We start from the raw sequence: 22,597 nt of genomic DNA on the forward strand, positions 1-22,597 counted from the left end.
AAGACCCCAGTCCCACCTTTGTGCAGAGAAAATGAAGGGGAGGATCTTCAGGACATTGAAGAAAAATTGATTCTGTTGCTGCATTTGACCATGGGCCAGATAAATATTTTAATATATTTAGATATCTATTACCTCTGCATTGGACCAGCAACTGGGACGTTTTCATTCTGGTGTCAGCTGTGTACTAACTTAGTTTTATGACTTTAGACAAGTCTCCGAACCTTTCTAGGCCTGTAGTGCTCATCTGTGAAATGAGGCAATACTTGTCTTTGTAAATTATAAATCATGGAGTGTAAACAGAAGCATTAATGTCCCACCCAAACTCACTGGAAGGCTCAGCAGGGTAGTACCATCTCCAGAGCCAGGCTCCAGTGTTAATGAGCCAAGAACATGCCAACCAGAAAAGCAGAGCCTCTGCTTTGCTCTCCTGCCAGAGCTTCTTGGGATGCCAGCCAAGTATTTTTCTCCCTCCTGGAAACTTGCCTTTCAAACTAAGGGGGAGGATAGTACCTTCCTATCCATTCTTCCCACTGCATGGGGAAAGAAAGGACACTTTCATATATCGACAAAAAGGCCCATTTGCTGGGCTTTGCCATAAAGTTTGGGTCACGGGGGAATTGGAGCTGGGGATGTGGCTTTATTGTATGATTTGCCTTGCAGATGCTGGATCCCCTGAGCAGTGCAGAAAATTCCTTGTCTGGAAGCTGCCAATCCTTGGACAGGTCAGCAGACAGGTATGGGACTGTGGGTGGTTTGGAGGGTAATGCATAGTCATTTTTGGAACTGATGCATTGAGGAAGAAGAGTTAGCTCTGCAGGCCCAGGGTTAAAACATAATGCTTCTAGGAAAGCCTTCTCCTTAATTTCCCAGACACCACGAGAATGTTAGGATTGTGTAATTAAATGAATGTAATAATAGCTTATAAAATAGCAGCTCATTTATTAAGCACTTGCTTTGTTGTTTTAAGTGCTTTACATGTTTTGACTTTTGACATAATATATGCCGCTCTTGTACTTTTGGCTTCACTGCTGTGATCTGAACCGAGAAGCAGTGGACTCTCAGTGTTTTAGGGGGAAAAACTGAATTCTCATCTGTTGGTTTACCTTCATTTTTTACTACAAGTGTTTTTGGCGGGGAGTAAGAAACTGAGACCTGAAAACAGAATATCCAGAATGCCTATCGTACCATACCGCCTGCTTGGTGTATATCTTCTTCTTACACTTTGGGAGGAAACAAGTGGTGTCCTTTACATACCAAATAGCAAGGGTACGTCTGGAGAGGCCTTGGCATTGATCTTGGTACTCCCTGGACTCTGCCTTATTATGCCCAAGAGCAGTTTTGATCAAGTCTGTCTGAGTTGCAGACTGTGGTCAGAAGCTATGGAGCAGGTTGGTTTTTTTTTTTTTAACTTTGTGTAACTGATTAATTGTTCATTTGGGTAGTGATCTTGTGACTATGGCTAAATATGCATTGTCTTGCCTAATAGACCTGAGCACTGATGAGCACTGTCTTCCCTTTAGATATTATAGAATACAGTAATGATTACTTGGTTTCCAATGTGTAGCCTTGTCTGGGGCTTGCTTTCCAACCAGGGAAGTAAGAAGGCACAGGCAAGAGTCCTAGGACTTGCTGTCGTAGACTAAGGGCTCTGCCAAGACAGGGACTGACTCTGACTTTGGACTATCTCCTAAGCTTTAGAAGGGAAAAGGGAGAGGAGAGGACTGCATAAGGTCTAGTAGTTGGGAAACGAGGGGGCGGCCCCTCTCTGCCACTGCCTTGAGAGTTTCTAACCTGTGGCCGCCACAAAAGGCCAATAAACACTTTTGTGTAAGGAAAAGGGCCATTCAGGTGGATCTTGGGAAAGATAGCTAAATTTACCCACCTCTTTATTCTTGTTTTTTCCCCTCTGCCCCTACAGTACTTTCTTTTATTTTCATTGTGAGTGATCTAGATTTACTTCCTTGAGGCCCAGGCTGACTTGAGCTCAGGGCTCTCATCTTTCCTTCATGGGATCTGGGAAAGGGCATGCAATCGGGAACCAGACAGACCTAGATCCAGTCCCAGCTCCACTAAATATTAGTTGAATGGCTTCAGACAAGTCTTTTAACCTGTTCTTGAGTTTCCCCATCTCCAAGTGGAATGGTGGTGACTAGGCTGAAAGATGCCTGGCTTAGCAGCAAGAACACAGACTTTATTTTTATTATACTGTATTTGCTACCTCATAGCGTTCTCAGGATTAAGTGAGAAAAAGCTCACTTTATAAAATAGGTAAGAAAGCAGCAACCTATAAACAATGACGTCGTGGCTATTTTTATTACTGCCCTGGGCAAAGGATTCTCTTGGAGTTCTTTGCCTGTTACAGACATGGGAAGAAAGGGCAAGGAGGGAAAGGTCTGTGCAGCCAGGCTGGAGTTGGGTCAGATGGGGGAGATGTGCCACTCAGGGTGCTGTCAGATTAGGTTATAGAGTAGTGAAGGGAGAGTGGAGAATGCAGGAGCTGGACTCAGAAAAGGGCTGTTTCCCACAAAATATGCTTCCCCCGCCGAACGCTGTGGCAGGGGTTAGAAAGGGAGACCACCTGGATGCCCGGCTGGGTTGCTGTGGAAGTGTGCAGGAGTCTGTTTTTCATTTCTTCTTGTTTTCTCCAGCCCATCCTTCCGGAAATCACGAATGTCCCGTGCCCAGAGCTTCCCTGACAACAGACAGGAGTACTCAGGTGAGTTCCACAAAGCCTGAGTAGGGAATGCAGGGTGTCTAGGTGGGAACCCAGGTGGTTCTGACTCAATAGCTCTACTTAGGCTTGCTGCTTTGAGATCTCAGGTGACTTGGGGGCTTAAGTGACTCACATTGACCTACCCAGAAGCCAGTGATTTCCCCCTTCTTACTCAGATCGGGAAACTCAGCTCTATGACAAAGGGGTCAAAGGTGGAACCTACCCCCGGCGCTACCATGTGTCTGTGCACCACAAGGACTACAGCGATGGTGAGTGCTCCTTCACCTGCCCCCTGCTGACTGCCTCAAGAAAGGACGAGCTGCCATGAGGAGGATGGGCCCGTCCATCCAGCGTCTGTATTTTCCTTTATTCCTGAGGAATTGTGGCGCAGACTTGAGCCATGGGAGACAGGAAATAAACAAAAACAGGGAGGATAGTATTTGTAGACAAAGATGCTGCCACTGGGAGCTCTGAGCTTTGTTGGAGCCAAACCTATCCCATGTCCTCTTCTGCCCCGCAGTAGCCGGTGGCCTGGGTCCTGCAGAGGGGTAAGGAGTAGGATGCAAGGAAATCGGTGCCTTTGGGTGTGGCTTGGCCTTGTAAGCAATTGGGAGCCCACAGGCCAGCCATGTGCCTTCCCTGTGGCCAGATCTCCCTGAACCAGACTACTTCCTAATTTCCACTTTTGTCTTGATTCTTGGAGTGCTTGGGACAGCAGCCTGTGTGGAATGAGTCAGGTGGGAGGGTGGAGAGGGTGGGCTGGAGCTGGTATTATCTGTCACTTCTGGCTCGGACCTGGTTTGTACATTCAGCCTCATAGTCCCCAGTCTGACTTGCTCTACTCTGGCCCTTGCACCCTTTCAGGCAGAAGAACATTTCCCCGAATACGGCGTCATCAAGGCAACTTGTTCACCCTCGTGCCCTCCAGCCGCTCCCTGAGCACAAATGGCGAGAACATGGGTCTAGCTGTGCAATACCTGGACCCCCGTGGGCGCCTGCGGAGTGCAGACAGCGAGAATGCCCTCTCTGTGCAGGAGAGGAATGTGCCAACCAAGTGTGAGGAGCTGTCCCTGGCTAGGAGGAGACTGTCCAGGCTGTCTCAGACAAGCTACAGGGGCAAAACAGCTGGGCCCCTGGGACCCTTAGGCTCAGCAGGTGGTGGCTTTGGCCCATACACACCACATGGGATAAGCCTTGAAGTGCCTGAAGGCTGGCTCCACTATTGTGTGACAAGCCTCTTCTCCTCTCTGATCTTTAGTTTTTCCATGTTTAAATAAGGGAAGAACACCCCCTTTATCCCTGCCATAGTAAGATATTTAGGGGCTTTGGAAGCAAATGTATTTGATCAATGCAGAAGAGCATTTAACCATGACTGTAGCCAATCCTCTGCTTCTTGGGACTCTGACTTTAGGTCCAAGTGACTAAATCTGGGCTTGCTCCAGATTGCAGTGGAGATGCTCTACTAAGAGATGAGGTGATGGTGCTGGGTGAGGGGGAGCCTGAGCCAGAGGCCCTATTATAGAGTGCCTGGAAAATGAATGGGATATCCATAAATAGTGCATACGAAGTAACACTCTTTCCTTCTGTTCTCCTATAGCTCCCAGTGCCCCGATCAATTGGCGCCGGGGAAAGCTCCTGGGCCAGGGTGCCTTCGGCAGGGTCTATTTGTGCTATGACGTGGACACAGGGCGTGAACTTGCTTCCAAGCAGGTCCAGTTTGACCCAGACAGTCCTGAGACAAGCAAGGTATAATTTCCCCGTGGTCTGACTTCAGTTCTCTCCTTTCAGCAAAAATGCCTCTCTTACCACACAGAGTAGTAGTTGCTTGAGATGCTGTGGGTCGCTTCCTCCATCATTCTTCCCAAGCTCCCTTTCTCTCCATCCTGGCCCTAGTCACAGGGTGAAAGGACTGTGGTCTGAAGAAAACCAAGCACCTGGGGAAGGGGTCAGGTATAAGGAACTAAGCTCATGCTAAAGTACCAAGTACCCCAAACTGAGAGGTGATGCTCTCCACCAGACAAATCTCTCTCCCCAGCCCTCAGCCCAGGAAGGAGCTGTGGGATTCCTTCACTTGGTCCAGCTCTAAAGGAAAAATCATATGGCCTGACTTTGCAGTTCAGCTTTCAGCATGGCTTACACTTTAGTTGGAGTGGACAAACAGCAGTTACCTTAGCTAAGCACCCACAGCCCCTTCTCCCACCTCCCTGCCTCCTTCCACGCGTGGGAGTGCCACCATCCCAAGGCCTTCCTAGCACTGTGGCCAAGGGCTAGACAGTTAAGAGAGTCCTCCTTTTCTCCAGCTACAGTTCCCAAGGCAGACCCTTGTGAGGCCACTAACTAGGACAAGTTGGGTTGAACCCAGGCAGGCAGAACTGGGGCCCTGAGGGCTGAGGCAACCACTGACCCCTCCCCCAGGAGGTGAGTGCTCTGGAGTGCGAGATCCAGTTGCTGAAGAATTTGCAGCATGAGCGCATCGTGCAGTACTATGGCTGTCTGCGGGACCGTGCTGAGAAGACCCTGACCATCTTCATGGAGTACATGCCAGGGGTACGTGCCCCTTGAATGCATGTGAGACACACACGCAAGAGAGCCTGACCTTGGGGGCGGAGCCTGCAGGAGAGGGGTCACTTTGGATAGGAGTTTGATCACCTGAGGCTCCAGAGGCCCAGAGCAGCAAAACGAGGTGATGGTGGGTTTGGAGTCAGGAGGGCCCTACCTCAGGCTGCAGTGGGAGTATGAGATGACAACTGCCATAGGCCCAGCCCTCCTCTGAAGCATGTAGGACTGGCTCACTGTCCAGTAAATGCAGCCCTCATCTGGAGCAGACAGACCTCCCTGCTCCTGGATTTGGGTGGCATGCTGCTTGAGAAGGACTATGTGGTACTCTCTTCTCCAAACTGCCTGACAGCTCCTGGCAGAGTGCCCTGCATAGCCAGATAGGAATTGAACCAGTCATTCCTTTGCTGCCATGCTGGGGGCTGCTATGGGCTTGTCCCTCCACCAGCCCTCCCCTGAGGGGACTTCTCTGACTGCTTGTGGCTGCTAGGGCTCCGTGAAAGACCAGTTGAAGGCCTATGGTGCTCTGACAGAAAGCGTGACCCGAAAGTACACGCGGCAGATCCTGGAGGGCATGTCCTATCTGCACAGCAACATGATCGTTCACCGGGACATTAAGGGTGAGCAGGGCCAGGATGCATGGAGTCCCCAGGACCTGGGTTCAAGTCTACCATTGAGTGCCTGTGAGAGCCAGTTACTTAACCTTTCTGAACTTTCTGCAAAGTGGGATCCCAGTTGCTTCCTTGAGGGACTGTGAGAAGACTGGTTGAGCAATTTGGGAAAATATTGCCAAGTTCCCTGTACATGTTGCCATGGAGATGGTCATTTTCTGTGGTAGATCTGAGGCTCCCTTTCACTAGGTTCTTTGTTGTGTGTAGTTCATGTCTAATTCAGTGGTAGCCCCGCCCTCTCCAGCAGCTCTCAGTGACCTGGGAGTGGGGAGGATGGGAGAAAATGCAAGAGGGTCCAGGGTTGAAGCCTCTGCCTTTTCATGCCTCAGGAGCCAACATCCTCCGAGACTCTGCTGGGAATGTGAAGCTGGGGGACTTTGGGGCCAGCAAACGCCTGCAGACGATCTGTATGTCGGGGACGGGCATGCGCTCTGTCACTGGCACACCTTACTGGATGAGTCCTGAGGTGATCAGCGGTGAGGGCTATGGAAGGAAAGCAGACGTGTGGTGAGCACTGGGACATGCAGAACCCCTTCTCCCACCCAGGCCCTAGTGGCCCTCCATTAGAAACATATCCTGGGGACTTTGTGGTGTGGCAGGAGGAGGTGCACCCAGGATGCAGGCTGCAGTATGTGCAAGGGTATTAGTGTGTGCAGTGCACATACACTAGATGGGTTGTGTTTTTACCCCAGATAAAAGCATACTCCATTAGAGCTGGGACTTAGGCCATAGAAAACATCCCTCATGTTTCCTAAATCTCTTAAGGCAGCAGGATCCACTCTGAAGGCCTGGACCAGTCTCTGAACAGGAGCAGGCTTCTGTCCCTTCTCCTAGCACTCAGATGGCTTGCACTTGCTTGACCTAACCTTGTGTCCATCCTCTGCCCCTAAGTCATGAGAGCTTCTCCGCTTGGAAAGCTATTGTGGTGGGCTGATAATGGTCCCCCAAAGATGTCCACTGCCTGATCCCAGGATCAGTAAATGTGTATATAGCAAAGGGCCTTTGCAGAGATGATTAAATTAAGGGTTTTGAGATAGATGGATTATTCTGAATTAGCCAGGTAGCCTGGTATAATCACAAGGGTCCTTACAGAAGGGACTCAGGAGGTCAGAGTGGCTAGTAGGAGGTGAGACTATGGAAGCAAGAAGTTGTAGTAATACAAGTAGGCGACCATGAGCCACGAAATGCAGGTGGCCTCTAGAACCTGGGAAAAGCAAGGAAACAGGTTCTCCCCTCAGAGCTTCCCGACAGGAGTCAGCCCTGCTGCCACCTTGACTTTAGCCCTGTGAGACTGATTTTAGACCTCTGACCTTCAGAACTGTAAGATGACACATTTGTGTTATTTTCCTACCTCTAAGTTTGTGGTAAAGTTAGAACAGCTATGGGGAGCTAATACAGTTATTGTAGAACTCTTTCTGTCAAGGCAAAGTGATTCTCTTTTTCCCAGTGTCAAGATGTGCCCAGGTGTGTGGTGAGTTACAGGTCCATGAAGCCCATGTGGACGGGGATCCAAGGGCTCTCAGCCCTCAGCTTGGCCTGTCCTGCACTTAAGCATACTCTGAGAAAGACGCCTCCTTTTGCAGTGATGGGCGGGACAGCTGGGAGTCCAAGACTGGCTGAGAGGTGACATGGGGTTCTCTCTTTCCAGGAGCCTGGGCTGCACAGTGGTGGAGATGCTGACAGAGAAACCACCGTGGGCAGAGTATGAAGCTATGGCCGCCATCTTCAAGATTGCCACCCAGCCCACCAATCCTCAGCTGCCCTCCCACATCTCTGAACATGGCCGGGACTTCCTGAGGCGCATTTTTGTGGAGGCTCGCCAGAGACCTTCAGCCGAGGAGCTGCTCACACACCACTTTGCACAGCTCATGTACTGAGCTCTCATGGCCACACAGCTGCTGGCTGCCGTTTGCTGCCGGAGGCTGCTGCGGGGCTCAGTGAAGTTGCTGCTTCTCCCAGGCAAGGCTGTGGACCATGGAGCGGCAGCCCAGCCAGCATCTGTCTGTGTCCCTTCTGCCACTGGGGCTCAGAGCTGGGATGGGGTGGCTGTAGCCTCAGGACTGGGAGACCCCAGCCTGTCATATCCAGGAGCTCCAGTGTCCTGAGCTCAGTGTGGAGGGGTAGGGGCTGGGAACAATGTGCAAGGTGGCCGTGGCCCCCCTCCTCGGGGATGTGTCCCGACACTGCAATTGGCACTGAAGCCCAGAGGGTCTGGGGGCATGGGACTGACGCCAGGGTATGAAGAGTGTTATTTTCATTCAGAGTGTTACTTTGTTTTTCCTTCCAATGTCTGGAGACCACCAGGGCGTCTCCAGGTTAGATGAGCTCCCACAAGCCCGAGGGAAAGGCTAGCACCCCACAGCAGTGGCAGGCAGAAGCCCAGGCTGCCCTCACCTAGAGCCCCAGGTTGGCTGTGCCAGTCCTGTCCTTTACCAAAGATGAATGAAGCAAATGTCATGCTGCCTTATTCAGGGAAGGAGGAGCCAGTCCTGCCTGTGCCCATGACCCTGCCTCCCCCAGGCAGGGGCCTGTGATGTTGAACTGCTGCCACTGAGGAGGATTCAGTTTTGTCAATGCAGTTGTCTCTGTTTTACAAGTCAGAGTCACTCTTATGCTGTACCCAGTTTCTAAACTGGAGACTCTGTGCCCTCTGGGCTTTGATACCTGCTGTGGGCTTGGGCCTAGGCTGCATTGGAAAGAGCTGAAGGTCATGGCGTTTGTGCTCCTGGCCTAGCATCTGTTCCCCACTGGAGCAGAAGGGGAGATGGACGACATGGCGGGGGCATCTGGTCCAGCCGGTGCCCTGGTCCCAGAGAGCATGAGGAGGTGTCTCAGGCTGTTTGAGTCATGACCTGCTAGGCCAGAGCCCACTCCGTCTCAGAAGGGAAAGCCCATGTGCTGCCACCAGCTGTGTCCAAAACCACCAGCTCTGTTCTTCCTTAGCCAGCCTTGCCCATCCCCATGAGGTCTCAACCTTTTTCCCTTCTAGCTCCTCCTCTGGGGGAGGAATGACAGCAGGGGTTGGGGAAACAGCATCTCCAAGCAGCTTAGAGTTGGCCATATTTACCTCAGCCTGGGCGCTGGTCCTTTCTTCCGGCCCCTCCCCTCCAAAATGTGCCTATTGCTAGAGCTCCTCCCTCTCAACACCCAGTTTCCTTGGGAGTTGTCATTAAAGGAAAAAAAAAAAAAAAGTCAGTGCCCAGGGATGGGCATCTCCAGGGAGCTGGGGATTAGTGCCAGGCAGCCCTGCCAGCCATGCCTACATCCCCATGGGCACAGAACAAGCCAAAGCCTTCGTTGTATGTTGACGATGCACTTTTATGAATGTAGTTTCTATCGCTGTTTTTAGCCTTTTCACATGATGTAATGTGAGGCCTTGTACTTGTTAATTTATATCTCAGATCATATTTGATGGTTTTTATATATATATCAATTCTAGACTGTTACAGGTGATGGACGCCTCAAGAGAGAGAAGAGAAAATGAAAGCAGCTGGTTTTGCAGAAGTGTGTGTCATATGGTGCCAGTTGGGCCTAGACCCCTCTGTTTCCATCCCTTTTCCCCCAGGGGCTCTGTCGGCCCCTGCACCCCACACTGTCCTCTGAAGACAGCATAGGCTCCTGCTTCCACTTCGGCCCTTGCCCAGGGTGGGGCCTGGCCCTCATCTTGACCAAAGCTGCTTCGTGGCAGCTCAGCCTCTCCACGACCCCATCCTGTTGGCTGCATACTCTTCCTGGTCCGCACCCCGATCCCCAGTCCTTATTCCCTAAGAGGATACAGAGCACAGTGCTGGCTGACTCTACTGTGGGTCCTAGGTTCAGGCTCACAGAGCCCCACCCTCTGGGGTCTTACCTCACTGGGAATGCGTTTTTTTTTTTTTTTGTTTTTTTGTTTTTTTGTTTTTTTTTTTGAGACAGAGTCTCACTCTGTTGCCAGCTCAAGTGCAGTGGCATGATTTCGGCTCACTGCAACCCTTGCCTCCCAGGTTCAAGCAATTCCCTTGCCTCAGCCTCCTGAGAACCTGGGACTGCAGGTGCGTGCTACCACATCCAGCTAATTTTTGTATTTTTAGTAGAGGCAGGGTTTCCTCAAATTGGACAGGCTGGTCTCGAACTCCTGACTTCATGATCTGCCTGCCTCAGCCTCCCAAACTGATGGGATTACAGACATGAGTCATTGCACCCGGCTGGGAATGTGTTTTAAAAATGAATTTGAAGACAAGCCAACAAACCATACACTCCAAAAAAGCAAAACAGACCCTAATTTTTTGTGCCAAAAACTGTGGACATGCTGGCTCAGCATCCTCAGGACCAAGTTGTTGCTTAATTTTAATTTATTGTTTTTTAATAACTAATCCAGAGAAAAAGTTGCGGGGCTTCAGGATGACCTGGGCCCGAAGGTTCTGAAGGGCAGTTTCCTGGCAGCCCCAGGCTTGCTGTGAGAAGGGGCTGTGTCACTTTCTCATCATTCCATGGGGCGTGTCTGCCTGGGCCAACTTCAAATGCAGAGGCCAGGGCTGGGGACAGTCTGCACTCTGCTGCCCTGCTGCCCCTCCCGTCCACCCCAGCTCTGCATCTGTGTCTGAATTGTGGATCATGCAGAAGAACCTGCAGCCGTAGTTATTTGACTATATCTTGACCGAGGGCTTGCAGTGCAAAGCCAGGCCAGTGTTGCGCATTACTTACAATAAAAGGGATCATTTATATCAGAGGGGTCCTGTGGCAGTGCTTTCAGTTGCAGGGGATGGAGGTAGGTTTTTGCCGGACAGGCTGGGTATGGTGCCTGGCAATGAGCTTGGGCCTCTCAGGCAGGAGAACTTGACTCCGAGTAGAGGGGTCCTGGGATGACCTGGCTGGTACCCAGAGGTGTCTGCCCCTTTCCTCCACGAGCTCCACTGGGGTGGTCCCCTCAGGGCTGATTTACCAAGGTGGCATTGCTGGCCCTCACAACTTGAATGTCACCAGTGGCTGGGATTCCAGAGCCTTCATGGCATCTTGTAGGGTCTTCCTGGCTCAAGACTTCCTTGAGTCCCATCTTTGCAGGGCAGGGGTCAGGTGCCTCCAAGAGCCACCTCTCCAGTATCCCCTCGTGGCCCATCTGCTGTTGCTTAACCGAAGAAAGACCGACCTTGTTGCCATTGAGACCTCTGGTGCAGGAAGTTGGCCTGCCCTGAGAGGTTGAGTTGCTCGCTTTGTACTTGGAGGGACCAGGCCTGGGGGACCATCTTTACTGGGTATTCGTTCTTCAAGGAGCAGTGTGTGCCCCAGCTCGCTGCCCTGTTCCATGGGGAGAAGGCCACTGAGGAACTTGGGCAGTTGTATAGTGTGGTGGCAGCAAACCCTTCAGGACTGTTCTCATCTACCCCATGTCTGGAAACATCAAGAAGCTGGATCTGGAGCAGGACAACCCAGACTTCCTGCCTGTGTCCCACCAAGGAGCCCTCAGGTCCTCCCAGCTTGCCTGGTTTGGTCTGCTGTAAACTCATCCCTCATTTTCCCCGGGTTTTCAGAGCAGATGGTTTCTTCCTGGACGTCCTAGGACAGTAGCTGTGACTGCCTCACCCCAGAGCTTGAAAAGGTAAGGGGATGATGACAGCAATGAGGGGGAACGATAAGGAGGGACAGTGCAGGAGGGTCACTAAAACCTTGGACAGCACTTGCTGGTTCCCGCCATTTGTCACTAACTTCCAGGTCAAAGGGCTGGGAAGAAGGGAGCTAGACAGCTGGAACCAGCCAGGGAGCATGGCAGCTTGCACCCCCAACACTGAAGTGCATTGGGCGCCATCACCCACTGGTTGCCCGGCCCTCCCGCTTTCAGGCGTCTTCACAATGGGGTGCCTGTGGTAGTCAGTGGGTCTGAACCACCCCAAAGCTGAGGGGTGAGGTAGAGTTTCAGTTCCAAAACTGCTGTGGGTGTGACAGCATGAAGCCCTTGCTGGGAAGAGGAGCCCTCCCATTTCTCAGTGGTGTGTCTGACACCCACTTCTAGCCCCCATGCCCTCCCCATGGTGAGTCTGCACCCTTCCTTCGACACATCCCCCAGCAGGCCACGCAATAGAGAATCCGGATCTGTTGAAACATGTTTAAAACGGGGTTGGTCAAAACAGGATAGGCAGAAACAGGGGAGTGGGAGGGGAGCGGGACCGCGTCAGCCCCTGCCAGTGTCTGAGGCGAATGCTTTAGCGTCCGCTTCTCCACGCTGGTGATGTGAGATGGTCCCAAGTCCCAATTGCCCTGACGAGGGAGGGTGGCTCCACTTCCTCATCCCCTCCCCTGTGGGCTGCAGGGGCATTTATGAGGCCCAACAGGTGGCACTGTTGTGCTCCTTCCTGTCTCCTCCGTGGCTCAGAACCAGGTTAACGGTAGAGGTAGATGGGGAGATGCGGGGGCCACACAGCCTCCGGTGGCAGTGAGGGAGCTTGAGACCCTGAGCGGGGCATGCTGACTCCTTGCTGGAGAAAAGGCACCTAGATAGAGAAGCTGGGCGTGGGAGCCTCCTAGGGGGTCCTGGGGTGAGGTGGGGAGGACGGCTGAAAGAAGCAGGAAGCAGGGTGGTGGGCAGACCCCAATCCTGGTTCCCAAACCCTCACCCACTGGGAAGGAAGGAGTCATGGGGCAGAGCCCTGCCCCTGGGCCCCTCCGCCTGAGCAAGCCTCATCCCCTTCCCACCTGGCCCCCATGCAAGCCCAGCTCGACCTCCCTCCCAACCTTCCCCCTGCCGGCGGAGGGGGTAGAAGGTTGCAGGGGCCTCAGGACGTCTTGGTGCCGGGGTCCACCTCCTTGTGGGCCCAGAGCTCCTTGTGCTGCTTGCGGCCGAACCCCTCGTCGTAGTTGCCTTTGCTCTTAAACAGCTGCTGGAAGTGGGGTTTGCAGTAGAACTCCCCGTGCAACGCGGCGTAGCTGCCCAGGCTGCGGAAGCCAAACAACGGCCTCAGGTCAAGCCAGGTTGGGGCTGGGCTGGCAGGCGAGGGGGAGGGCAGGGCAGGGGCGCACCTGAGTTTGGTGTGACAGTGCTTACAGCAGAAGCAAGAGTTGTGGAAAATGAGCTTGTCGGCCACCAGCCGCTCCATGGGGTACACTGTCTTCTGACAGGCGGCGCATGTCTCCTTCACTTGGGCCCGCAGGCTGAAGGACTGTGCAGGAAGTTCAGCCAGGGGATGCCCAGAGCCCACTCCGCTCCCCCACGCCCCTCTTCCCGCACACCCGGCCCCAGGCCCCTACCTTGGAGCGCTGCACCGTGCTGCTGCCGCCGCCTTTGGCTTCCTGAGGGAGAGGGGCGGTCAAGGCAGGGCAGCTCCGGGAGGCCCTGGACCACGGCTACAGCCATCAGCCCAGGACCAGAGGCTCGCCACAGGGGGCCGGCAAACCCCCGCACTTCTCCCCTTCACCCCAGCCCGGGGAGCCCTCACACCTGTCCGGGCACTTACATGGGAGGGGGTGGCCTGGGCGCCTCCTGCAGCCTGGAACATGGCTCGTGGAGGTGGAAGCCCCGGGTGGAGACGCGACACTCGATGGGTTGGTTCTGCAAGGGGAAGTCAGTCGGGAGGGCCCCAGCCTGCAGGGTGGGGGGTGTTGACAGGCAGGGGCTGGGGGGATTGCGGTTGGGACTTTCCCTAAGTCATTTCCTGTTGCTTTTGGTCTTGCCACTTCCGCCCCTTACCCACCTCCCACACCCCTGCTCCCCGGGGGCCGGGGTCCCGAGTGGCACCGTGCCTTCGGAAGAACAAAGTTAGCGGGACGGAGGGAGCCGGGGTCTCCCGCGCAGCCGCCCTCTGCTCCCCGCAGGTCGGGACCCCACCTGGGGTGAGGGAACGAACGAGAAGCCGCTGCCCCAACCTGACCCCCGCCCTAGCTGCCCCGCGCCGCGCCCGCGCACAGAGGCCTCGGCTGCGCAGCCCCTGGACAGCGCCCGAGGTCCCCGCCCCGCCCCTCCGCCCCCAGCCCCCGCCCCGACCCGGTGAGGACTGGACCCCAGACCCCGGCGCCGCGAGCCCCGCCAGCGGGACTCGGCTCCGCCCCGCCAGGGGCCGGCCCTGAAGCGGGGACTCGAGCCTGGGCACCCCGAACCAGAGCGGCGCGCGGACTCGTGGGGATCCCGCGGGAGGCCCGCGCCCAACCCCTCGGTATTTCCCACCCGGTTCCAGAGCTGGACGGGGCCCCTCCCCTCGCGGCTCTCACCCGACCCGGCCTGGGCCGCGGGGCGGGAGGTCTCCCGGGGCGCACGGGTGTGAGGAGGACGAAGGCGCGAGCTGCCCCGGCTGCCAGTGGTTCCCGAGCGGCCGCCGCCGCCACCGCCTTATCGCGGCACCGCCCCCGCCGGCCCCCGCCCCGCGCCCGCCCATTGGCTCCGCCGCGCCCGGAGCCGCCTCCGGGGCCCCAGCGCCGTCGACCCCCCTCCGCGCTTTGTCTTCCCCTCGCGGACCTCCCCGCCTTTGTCTCTCCCCCGCCCGAAACCCGCGCTCCCGGCCCCACAGCGCCCCGCGAGCCAGGCGCTCGCAGGCCTCAGGCACTGGCCGCGCCGTCTGCTCTTTCCAACAGCGCCGGGGCCCCGGTCGGCCTGGCGTAGGGAAGCCACGGTGGCGGGGACAGGATGGAAGGGCCGCGCTCCGCATCCCTCTGGGAGGGGACGAGTTCGGGCTGCGGCGGCTGCGGTCGCAGGACACCGGGCGCTCCCGGCGTGGCTCCGGGATAACCGGGCTGGGCTTGAGCCGTTCACTGCCTCGATTTTCCCCGGGTGGCCTCGTGCGCAGGCGCCGGCGCCCCCATCCCCTCCCGGAGCTGTGGAATCTCAGACACCCCGCCGGGGTGACCCCGGGGCCCGGCCCGGGGTCCCTCGGGCCGCCGAGTCCTCCGGCCGCCAGGGGCCGCCTCCGCGCCCTTGCGGCCCACGAGTCTGGCGGCGGCGTCCAGGCACGCGGTCCCCAGGCCCCGCCGCGAGGCTGCGGGGAGGAGCCTGGGGCGCCAGCTCGCCGTTGAGCCTGTACAAGGGCCTGGCGGCCCCACCAGCCCTTCACGCCTCTGCAACCCTGCGACCGGCCGCGGAGGCCGCTGCGTGTGGTTCTTGGAGCACCCGTTCCCCGAGGCTCGACGTCCTCATGCGTTTCTGGGGCGGGATTCTGTGGGCAGCAACCCCGACCCCTGCGGGGCGCCCCTCCAACAAGCGCACCTCATTTCTCACGAGGGAGCTGCGGCCCGGAGAGCTGAGGTGACAGAGCTCGGGCCGCAAAGCTGCTCCCGCCCTGCAGCCGCACAGTGGGCCAGACACTGCAGGCGGACGACCGCCACTTGTTCTGGAGCTGCTGCCAGGCCGGCGCCTTCCCTGGCACCAGGGACCGCGTGGCTTTGCCTGAAATCAGCCTGGAGGCTGCTCCTGGAAGCACAGCGCCTTCCCACACTGTGGCAGGAATAGCACTGGCGGCTCCAGAGCGCGGCCCACGCGTTTGTCAGCGAGCGAACAGCTCCCGCCCGACGCCTGGCAGGGAAGCTGGGGAGGCTGCAGCTTCCCCAGCGCCCAGCTGTTTCCCAGGCTGGCGGGCTCCATGCAACGGCTCCGCATCTCTCCTCCAGCCTTCTGTTCTCTCTAGAAGATCTGCGTTTTGCCTGTACTGTGGGCCAACTCCCACAGTGGGAGTGGGGAGTGTCAGACTCTCAAACTGGCTGCCTCGCAGGAAAGCTTTCAAACCTCTCATCAAATTCGCCAAAGGGGCCGTTTGATGCAAGAAACGGGAAGCCCCGGGGCACCAGGAGCAGGGCTCGTTGCAACGGGGATACAGTGAGGCCCCGGCACCCTGCCCAGGACGGGCCTGTGAGCTGAGCTGCAGGTGGGCATTGAGGATGCACTAACAGCCAAGGTGCAGAAGGCATCTGGAAGCAAAGTAAACTGCTTCGATGACCAGTGTCTTTAAAAAAAAAAAAAAAAAAAAAAAAAAAAAAGGTAACTTGGCTGGGCGGTGACTCACGCCTGTAATCCCACCACGTTGGGAGGCTGATCACGAGGTCAGAAGTTCGAGACCAGCCTGGCCAACATGGTGGAACCCCATTTAACTAAAAATACAAAAATTGCCCCGGTGCGGTGCTATGTGCCTCTAATACCAGCTACTCGGGAGGCTGAGGCAGGAGAATTGCTTGAACCTGGGAGGTGGAAGTTGCAGTGAGCCAAGATGATGCCAGTGTACTCCACTCTGGTGTCAGAGTGACTCCGTTGGGGGGGGGGGGGCGGGGGGGTGGAAGACTTGAGGTTTAAAGCAGGGGGAAGGCTGGAAATGAGCTCCCCAGCTCCTCACTCACTTGCCCCAGGTCCCTATCCTAGCCCAGGGTCAGTGTTACTCCTGTCATCTTAGCCTCTCATTGCCCAAAGAAAGAGGTTTACTAAACTTCCCTTTAAACTGTTGTTAAAATTTGGGAGGAAATGGAAAGTGAGGGCACTTGATGGTTCAGTGCAGCTTCAGGGTAGAGGGGTGTTTAAGGTGCCTGAGCTGGTGTGGCCAGTGGTGGGGCTTCCCCCTGAGGGACTGGGAGAGGGGTAAGCCATGTGCATTGGAAGCACTGTGGGAGACCCATATTTGCACCACCCCCTTGCTCACACTCAGTGCCAGCCAGCATGGCAGGGATGAGCGGGGCTTGGTCTTAGCTTTCCTGCTCTTTGGGTCCTAGCACCCGTGGTAAGGAGACATTCAGGTCAGGTTGCAAGACAAACCTTTCTACCTCCTTTCCTGCCAAAGGCTGCCAACATCCTCTGCCTCAGTTTCAATCTTTGGACTTTTTTAGTTCCAAAGTGTTTTGACGGCCACAGGCTAACATTCAGAGTCCTGAAATTTTAGATAGTTAAGAGACAGATTATGGGTTTTAAGAGAAACTGGTCTATCTAGTGAAAGAGGACACTGTTGAGCTTCTGACAGCACCCTGGGCCTGCTCTTGGATGGCGGGATGGTTCTGATCTGGGGTAGCACAGCCATCCTGCAAGCACAAGCCCCAGGAAGCAGCCTGTGGCCCCTGAGCTGATGTAGACACGACAATGCCATTCTTCAGCAGGGTCTCTGGAAATTTTAATTTGTTTTGACAACAAAACTAACACAGCATAAGGACTTAAGCCCTCAAGCTAGGCAAGACACTGATGGCCCTTGGGAGAAAGCACCAGGGCAGCTGGCAGAAGGTGCTAAGATGGGTTCCTGGTGGGAAAGGAATGAGGCACACACATAAACCCTCGGAGAGATTTAGGTGTCAGGGCCCAAGCTAGAATAGGGATAAGGATGGACTGTCCCAGCCTTAGTCTGTGCTTAAAAAGACAAATACCCTTCTCTGCAATTGTAAGAGCGAGGTCTGGGGGAAGGGAGGCAGGCAGTTTACTACTTGCCCTTTCACTGATCTATAGGATCTGAGAGCAAAGTTAAATAGAACAAGGCTGGTCGCAAGCACTGGGAAGAGGTGGCAGTCCTCGGGGTTAATGAGTCAAACCCTGGGCTCTGAATTCAGCTCCCAAGGCCAGAACAGCATCTCTTCCTTCCACGGGGGTCACCTGAGCTCACATGACTGGGAATGTCGGCTTTCCACCCTCCCAATCCCTAGGTGTTAAGATTCTCTTGTTTCTCAAAAGCCTTGGAGCAATGAAGAAACATCTCTCCAGGATTTTCTTTCCCAATCAGTCAGCAGCCATCTTTCCGGGAAGAATGTCCTTCCTACCCAGTCTGCCTGGGAGGGTGGGAATGTGGCCAGCCCTCAGGAAGGGCCTCTGCGTCCCTGGCTGGAGAATGCACAGTTTGCAGAGGCTCAGAACTCCCAATCGTCTACCTCCAGCTCTTCCAGATTTGTTACGAGGCCAAAGATTCCACTGTGGTCCTGAGTCTGGCTGCCCTCAAAACTGGTGATGGGGGTGACGGGACGAAGCAATTCGGGCAAAGCCTCTGAGGCACGTCGCTTGATCTGGGGGAGGAGAGAGAGGTGGGTGATGGATCCTGTTGCTCTGGGTCCCAGGACACCATCAGGCAAGGAAGCCCAGTGGCAGACGGGCTGTCGGAACCAATTCTACAAGAGGAAGGAGCAGTGCCTTTCAGGGGCTTTGGAAGTGGGATAAATGCTCTCATTCAAAGGGATGGGAGAGAATACCTCAAGAGCGCAAAGCTAAAGGGATTTTGAGTCCTTAGAAACAAAGGCAAGAAAAAAACAGGGAGCCTCGGGAAGGGGCTACGGTACCTGCTTGAAGAAAGAGTGGTTCAGGAGGGTGCTGGCGCTCGGCCTGGAGGAAAAGGGGTGGAGAGATCACAGGTCACTGCCATGCCCAGCTTCCCAAAATCCTGCTGCTTATGCCTCAGCCTCTGCCTCTCCCTGAGCTGACTGAGAAGCAGTGGCCAGAGCTCCCCAGGCTGACCTCTTACACACCTAGGAAGACATCCCTCCCGTGTGTAGCTTTACATTCCTCCTGGGAGCTCTGACCCCTGCAGAACCTTTGACAGGTTCGTCCGTCCCTTCACACCCTGGCCTTACCTCCTGAGCACCCTCTGCTGTCCCGAAGCCCAGGCCCAGGCCAACAGGAATACCTGGAGTCCGGGTGGCGCTGAAGGCACTGCTCCACAAAGTGGTGGAAGTGGGGGGAGAAGGTTCGGTGGTAGGGGTGGGAAGGCGAGTCACCGTTGGAGGGCCGGGGGGTGCTGGTGGTCAGGCTGTCACTCAGGCCAGAGTTGGCCAGTGAACGCGAAGGGCTCATGGTCAGCTCCTCGGCGGGGATGGTGCTGGTATCCAGCAGGCAGGGCACGGTGCCGTTCAGTTTCTCAAGCAGCATCTGGGGAGGAAAGAACCAGGGCCTGGGCTGCAGGAAGGCCCGGAGAGTCTCCCTGGAAGGCCCGGAGAGTCTCCCTGGAAGGCCCGGAGAGTCTCTTCACAAATATACTTGTCCAAATATGCAAATGTGATCATTTGAAATCAGAAATGATGGAAGTGGAGTAAGTCTAATTTTCCCAAAGAAATGCTGGTCACTGGTGTGGCAGCTACACCCTAGCTAGCCAACATGAAAAGGAGAGGGGTTGCACAAAAGTACCCCCGTTCGCCATGGCTGGAAAACACTGCTCACAGTTTCCTCTCTCCCTTTACAAGGCATCAAATTCCTTTTACTGTAGGGTCCTCACCCTAGCAGGAAGGAGTGGCCAGGTCACCTGCTTTGAAGCACAGCTGTCTGCCATGCCCGGATGGATCCAATGAGGTCTGCCAGGCAGCACCAGCAGTGCCACAGCTTGGGCTGTCGCTGTAGCAGGCCACATGGGAGTAAGATGCCCAAGGGAAGTCCAGGCTGGGTGGCTGTTCCAAAGCGCCCCAACTCAACACACATAAATCCAGCCCCACCTGGGGACTGCTATCCTCGTGAAGTCCTCATAACCCCATAAGCTGTCTGAGCCAGAAAGCTGGAAATTGCTCTAGGGCTGCACTAATGTGATAGCCACTAGCCACTTGTGGCTATTTCTATTTAAATTAGGTTTCAAATTCAGTCCCTCAATCTCAATGGTCACATTCTAAATGCTCAACAGCCACACAGTCTCATGGCTCCCTCACTGGACAGTGCAGCCACAGGATCCTTCTTTCCCTGCAGCAAATTCTAGTGGATGCTGCTGCTTCTAGGCCTGGACCGCTTGTTCACCCTCAATTGCCTTTTAATTCTTTCCTGGGCATCCTCTGTCACTAAATTATTTTACTGAGATCTCCTAGATTTCTCACCTAGATTTCCATACCATCCTAACTTGTCTACCGGATCTAATCCATCTGACAGGGTGATCTTTCTAAATGAACTATCTTATGCTATCACTCCTGTGCTTACAATCCTTCATCACTGCTCCACAGGCTTTGTGACAGGAACCAGTGCTCTAAAGTGGCATCCAAGCCCTTCACAACGTACCCTTGTTTCCTTCTGCAGCCTGCCACCCGGCAGCCCCCAAGAAGCACTGCACCATGACCATTTATACCTCCTTGCTATTGTCCAGATCCTGTTTTTTCTTGACCTGGGTCTCTGCACATGCCGCTTTCTCTGCCAAGAGTATCCTAGTTCCTCCTCCACACAGGTGACAGCCGTCTGTCTTCCAAGTCAAGGCTGACTCCTCCCAGGACCTCCCTTGGCCCCTCCTCTTGGGGGGAGCTGTACTCTGGCCACCCTCCAGCTAGCTGCCCCTACCACCAGGCAAGCAGCCTGTGGGTTCCAGTAGTGCAGGCGTCCCCAAACTACGGCCCGCGGGCCGCGTGCGGCCCCCTGAGGCCATTTATCTGGCCCCCCACCACACTTCAGGAAGGGGCACCTCTTTCTTTGGTGGTCAGTGAGAGGAGCACAGTATGTGGCGGCCCTCCAACGGTCTGAGGGACAGTGAACTGGCCCCCTGTGTAAAAAGTTTGGGGACGCCTGCAGTAGTGGCTTGCTCAGAGCCTGCATCCTACCCCTCCCAGTTCTAGACCATACTCCAAGTACCTAGGACCCAGGTAATCCTTGCTCAAATGACCCCAAATCCACTTTCTGGATTTAATGAGGCCTGGATAAGCCTCTTCCCTGGGTCTGTCTTCCAAAGAGTAGACTGTGCCACTGATGGTGCACCCTTTGGTCTGAGGGGTGGCCAGAGGACAGGCATCTGGAGGGGCATGAACAGAAGCTGAACTTGCAGAATGTAGGTTCCAAAGGTGTTGGCTAGAATTCGGTGGCATGGAACTCAGAACTGTGGGAATTCTAAACTAGAAACCGACCTTCCAGATGTATTCACCCAAGTAGGAAGACAGAACATATTTTATAAATTTATGAAGACTGGTTAGCTTGATTTATATGTTTTAAATAGACATGTGGCGTGTGGGCCTTGATTTGCACCCCTGCTCCTGAGCTCCCCTCCCCAAACCGGGCTCCCTAACCACCGAATTTGCCACAGGAAGTAAACAACGAGTGAGGCCACCATCCCCACAAGGTGGGATTGCTTGATGGAAAAGACAGGTCTTTCATCTTTGTATTCCTGCTGTGTCCTGAGTGTGGCAGATACTCAATGAACATCTGTGGAAGGCAGGCAGGTAAGAAGGAACCCAACAGGTGGCAGGCTTACCTGGGTGGCAGGCATATCCTTAAAGGGGACATGGCCATTGGCCAGTTCACAGGCTGTGATTCCCACACTGTAGATGTCAGACTTGGCGTCATAACCCTGGAGATTCTAAGCCACAAAAAAAAAAAAGGCCTCCATTTGGTCTTTGTTCTTAGAAAAAGGGTAGAAGTAAGGGAGAGGAAAAGGATGGCGGTCCCCAAATCAGGACCCGCTGCTAATGGCTCTCCTTGCCTGTGCTACTGAAGACTAACTGCTATTTCACCACCAGTAACTGTTTGGCGATGCTCTGTAAGGAGAAGGAGGTGCCAGCTCCATGCCCCTGCTTAGCACAGGGATCCAGAGAGCACCAAACGTTTCCAAAATGCTCACTCTTCTCATAGGGTGGCAAGAGTCCTTGAAGGGAGATGAAATAGCATCTGGTAGAGGTTAGGACTCCCTGGGGGGAACCACATCAATCTGCAATGAACAGGCACTGCCCACACTGGGGGCTCCCTCCCTCCAGGAACCCCTTTACCCCACTGGGAGACTGAGAGCACCTAACCCCAGGCAATGCCTGAAGGCGCCCTTGAGAATCATGAGTTGGGTAAAGGGCCTCGTTGGGGCCCATGCACAGACCTGCTGGAGGACCTCGGGGCTGAGCCATGGCAGAACCTTGACACTGTATTTGGGAAAATCGTGGACCACTCGCTGCCGCTGCCCGTGGCTTATCATGCTGAGGTTGCTGCGCAGACCAGACAGGTAGACCTTCCCATCCACAGAGATCAGGATGTGGCTGGCTTTGACACTCCTGGGGAGGTGGGGAGGGTGTCACGGAGAGCAGGAGCCCCTCTAGACGCGCTAGCTCTCCCCATGTGCATGGGTTATACATGTATATGTGTATTTTACATATACATAACCATGTTTTTGTTTTTATTGAGACAGAGTCTCACTCTGTCACCAGGCTGGAGTGCAGTGGTGCAATATAGGCTCACTGCAATCTCTGTCTCTGGGGTTCAAGCAATTCCTGTGCCTCAGCCATCCAAACAGCTGGGATTATAGGTGTGCACCACCACACTTGGCTAACGTTTACATTTTTAGTATAAATATTAGCCAGGTTATATTTTAGATGGGGTTTCGCCATGTTGCCATGCTGGTCTTGGGACTCCTGGCCTTAAGTGATCTGTCTGCTTTGGCCTCCCAAAGTGCTAGATTACAGGTGTGAGCTCCTGTGCCCAGACTATAATCAGGTGTTTTTTTTTGTTTTTTGAGATGGAGTTTTGCTCTTGTTGCCCAGGCTGGTATGCAATGGTGCAATCTTGTCTGAGCACAACCTCCATCTCCCAGGTTCAAGTGATTCTCCAGCCCCAGCCTCCCAAGTAGCTGGGACTACAGGCACATTCGACCACCTCCAGCTGGTTTCTGAATTTTTAGAAGACAGGGTTTCACTATGTCAGCCTGGTCCCAAACTCCTGATCTCAAGAGATCCACCCCTTGGCTTCCCAAAGTGCTGCCACCCCACCCAGCTAAAACCATGTTTTGATGAAAAACTCTAAACCTACATAAAATAGCATGACCCCATTTACATAATACCAGATTAAATGCTTATTTAGCTCTGTCATCCAGGCTGGAGT

The 22,597-nt window shown here is 54.6% G+C and overlaps 3 protein-coding genes across 17 annotated transcripts in view; 1 reads left to right on the top strand and 2 right to left on the bottom strand.

Moving 5' to 3' along the window:
• Positions 1 to 9,429, top strand: part of MAP3K3 (mitogen-activated protein kinase kinase kinase 3) — a 79,371-nt gene extending 69,942 nt beyond the window's left edge. For 3 of the 5 annotated variants that reach the window (XM_039475932.2, XM_039475934.2, XM_074388835.1), the window contains 9 exons: positions 661 to 734; positions 2,649 to 2,716; positions 2,890 to 2,982; positions 3,578 to 3,769; positions 4,311 to 4,459; positions 5,129 to 5,260; positions 5,760 to 5,889; positions 6,270 to 6,447; positions 7,589 to 9,429. In XM_039475932.2, coding sequence (XP_039331866.1) covers positions 661 to 734; positions 2,649 to 2,716; positions 2,890 to 2,982; positions 3,578 to 3,769; positions 4,311 to 4,459; positions 5,129 to 5,260; positions 5,760 to 5,889; positions 6,270 to 6,447; positions 7,589 to 7,817 — 1,245 coding nt within the window. In that variant the 3' untranslated portion in view covers positions 7,818 to 9,429. The remainder of the gene's footprint in view (positions 1 to 660; positions 735 to 2,648; positions 2,717 to 2,889; positions 2,983 to 3,577; positions 3,770 to 4,310; positions 4,460 to 5,128; positions 5,261 to 5,759; positions 5,890 to 6,269; positions 6,448 to 7,588) is intronic. The other 2 variants (XM_039475933.2, XM_039475935.2) reach the window with 1 other exon arrangement.
• Positions 9,430 to 12,005: 2,576 nt separating this feature from the next.
• Positions 12,006 to 14,279, bottom strand: LIMD2 (LIM domain containing 2). 2 transcript variants are annotated; one of them, XM_039475936.2, is made up of 5 exons: positions 14,116 to 14,279; positions 13,365 to 13,459; positions 13,159 to 13,200; positions 12,931 to 13,070; positions 12,006 to 12,846 (listed from the first exon to the last, which is right to left on the bottom strand). In XM_039475936.2, exons 2-5 carry the CDS (start codon positions 13,404 to 13,406, stop codon positions 12,687 to 12,689), a joined length of 384 nt encoding a protein of 127 aa, XP_039331870.1. In that variant the 5' UTR covers positions 13,407 to 13,459; positions 14,116 to 14,279; the 3' UTR covers positions 12,006 to 12,686. The 2 variants fall into 2 exon arrangements, with proteins under 2 accessions (XP_039331870.1, XP_074244940.1); XM_074388839.1 differs by lacking the exon at positions 14,116 to 14,279 and having other exon boundaries at positions 13,365 to 13,595.
• A 2,678-nt stretch (positions 14,280 to 16,957) lies between these two features.
• Positions 16,958 to 22,597, bottom strand: part of STRADA (STE20 related adaptor alpha) — a 39,661-nt gene continuing 34,021 nt past the window's right edge. For 9 of the 10 annotated variants that reach the window (XM_003942437.4, XM_010330294.2, XM_003942436.4 and 6 more), the window contains 5 exons: positions 21,603 to 21,774; positions 20,991 to 21,095; positions 18,471 to 18,712; positions 18,127 to 18,169; positions 16,958 to 17,856 (listed from right to left, as the gene is read on the bottom strand). In XM_003942437.4, the coding sequence (XP_003942486.1) occupies positions 17,704 to 17,856; positions 18,127 to 18,169; positions 18,471 to 18,712; positions 20,991 to 21,095; positions 21,603 to 21,774 (715 nt within the window). In that variant the 3' untranslated portion in view covers positions 16,958 to 17,703. Of the gene's footprint in view, positions 17,857 to 18,126; positions 18,170 to 18,470; positions 18,713 to 20,990; positions 21,096 to 21,602; positions 21,775 to 22,597 lie in introns of those variants that run through there. The other variant, XM_010330300.2, reaches the window with a different exon arrangement.

This window comes from Saimiri boliviensis, chromosome 17, assembly GCF_048565385.1.
Source record: "Saimiri boliviensis isolate mSaiBol1 chromosome 17, mSaiBol1.pri, whole genome shotgun sequence".
In the NCBI taxonomy this organism is placed as follows: domain Eukaryota; kingdom Metazoa; phylum Chordata; class Mammalia; order Primates; family Cebidae; genus Saimiri; species Saimiri boliviensis.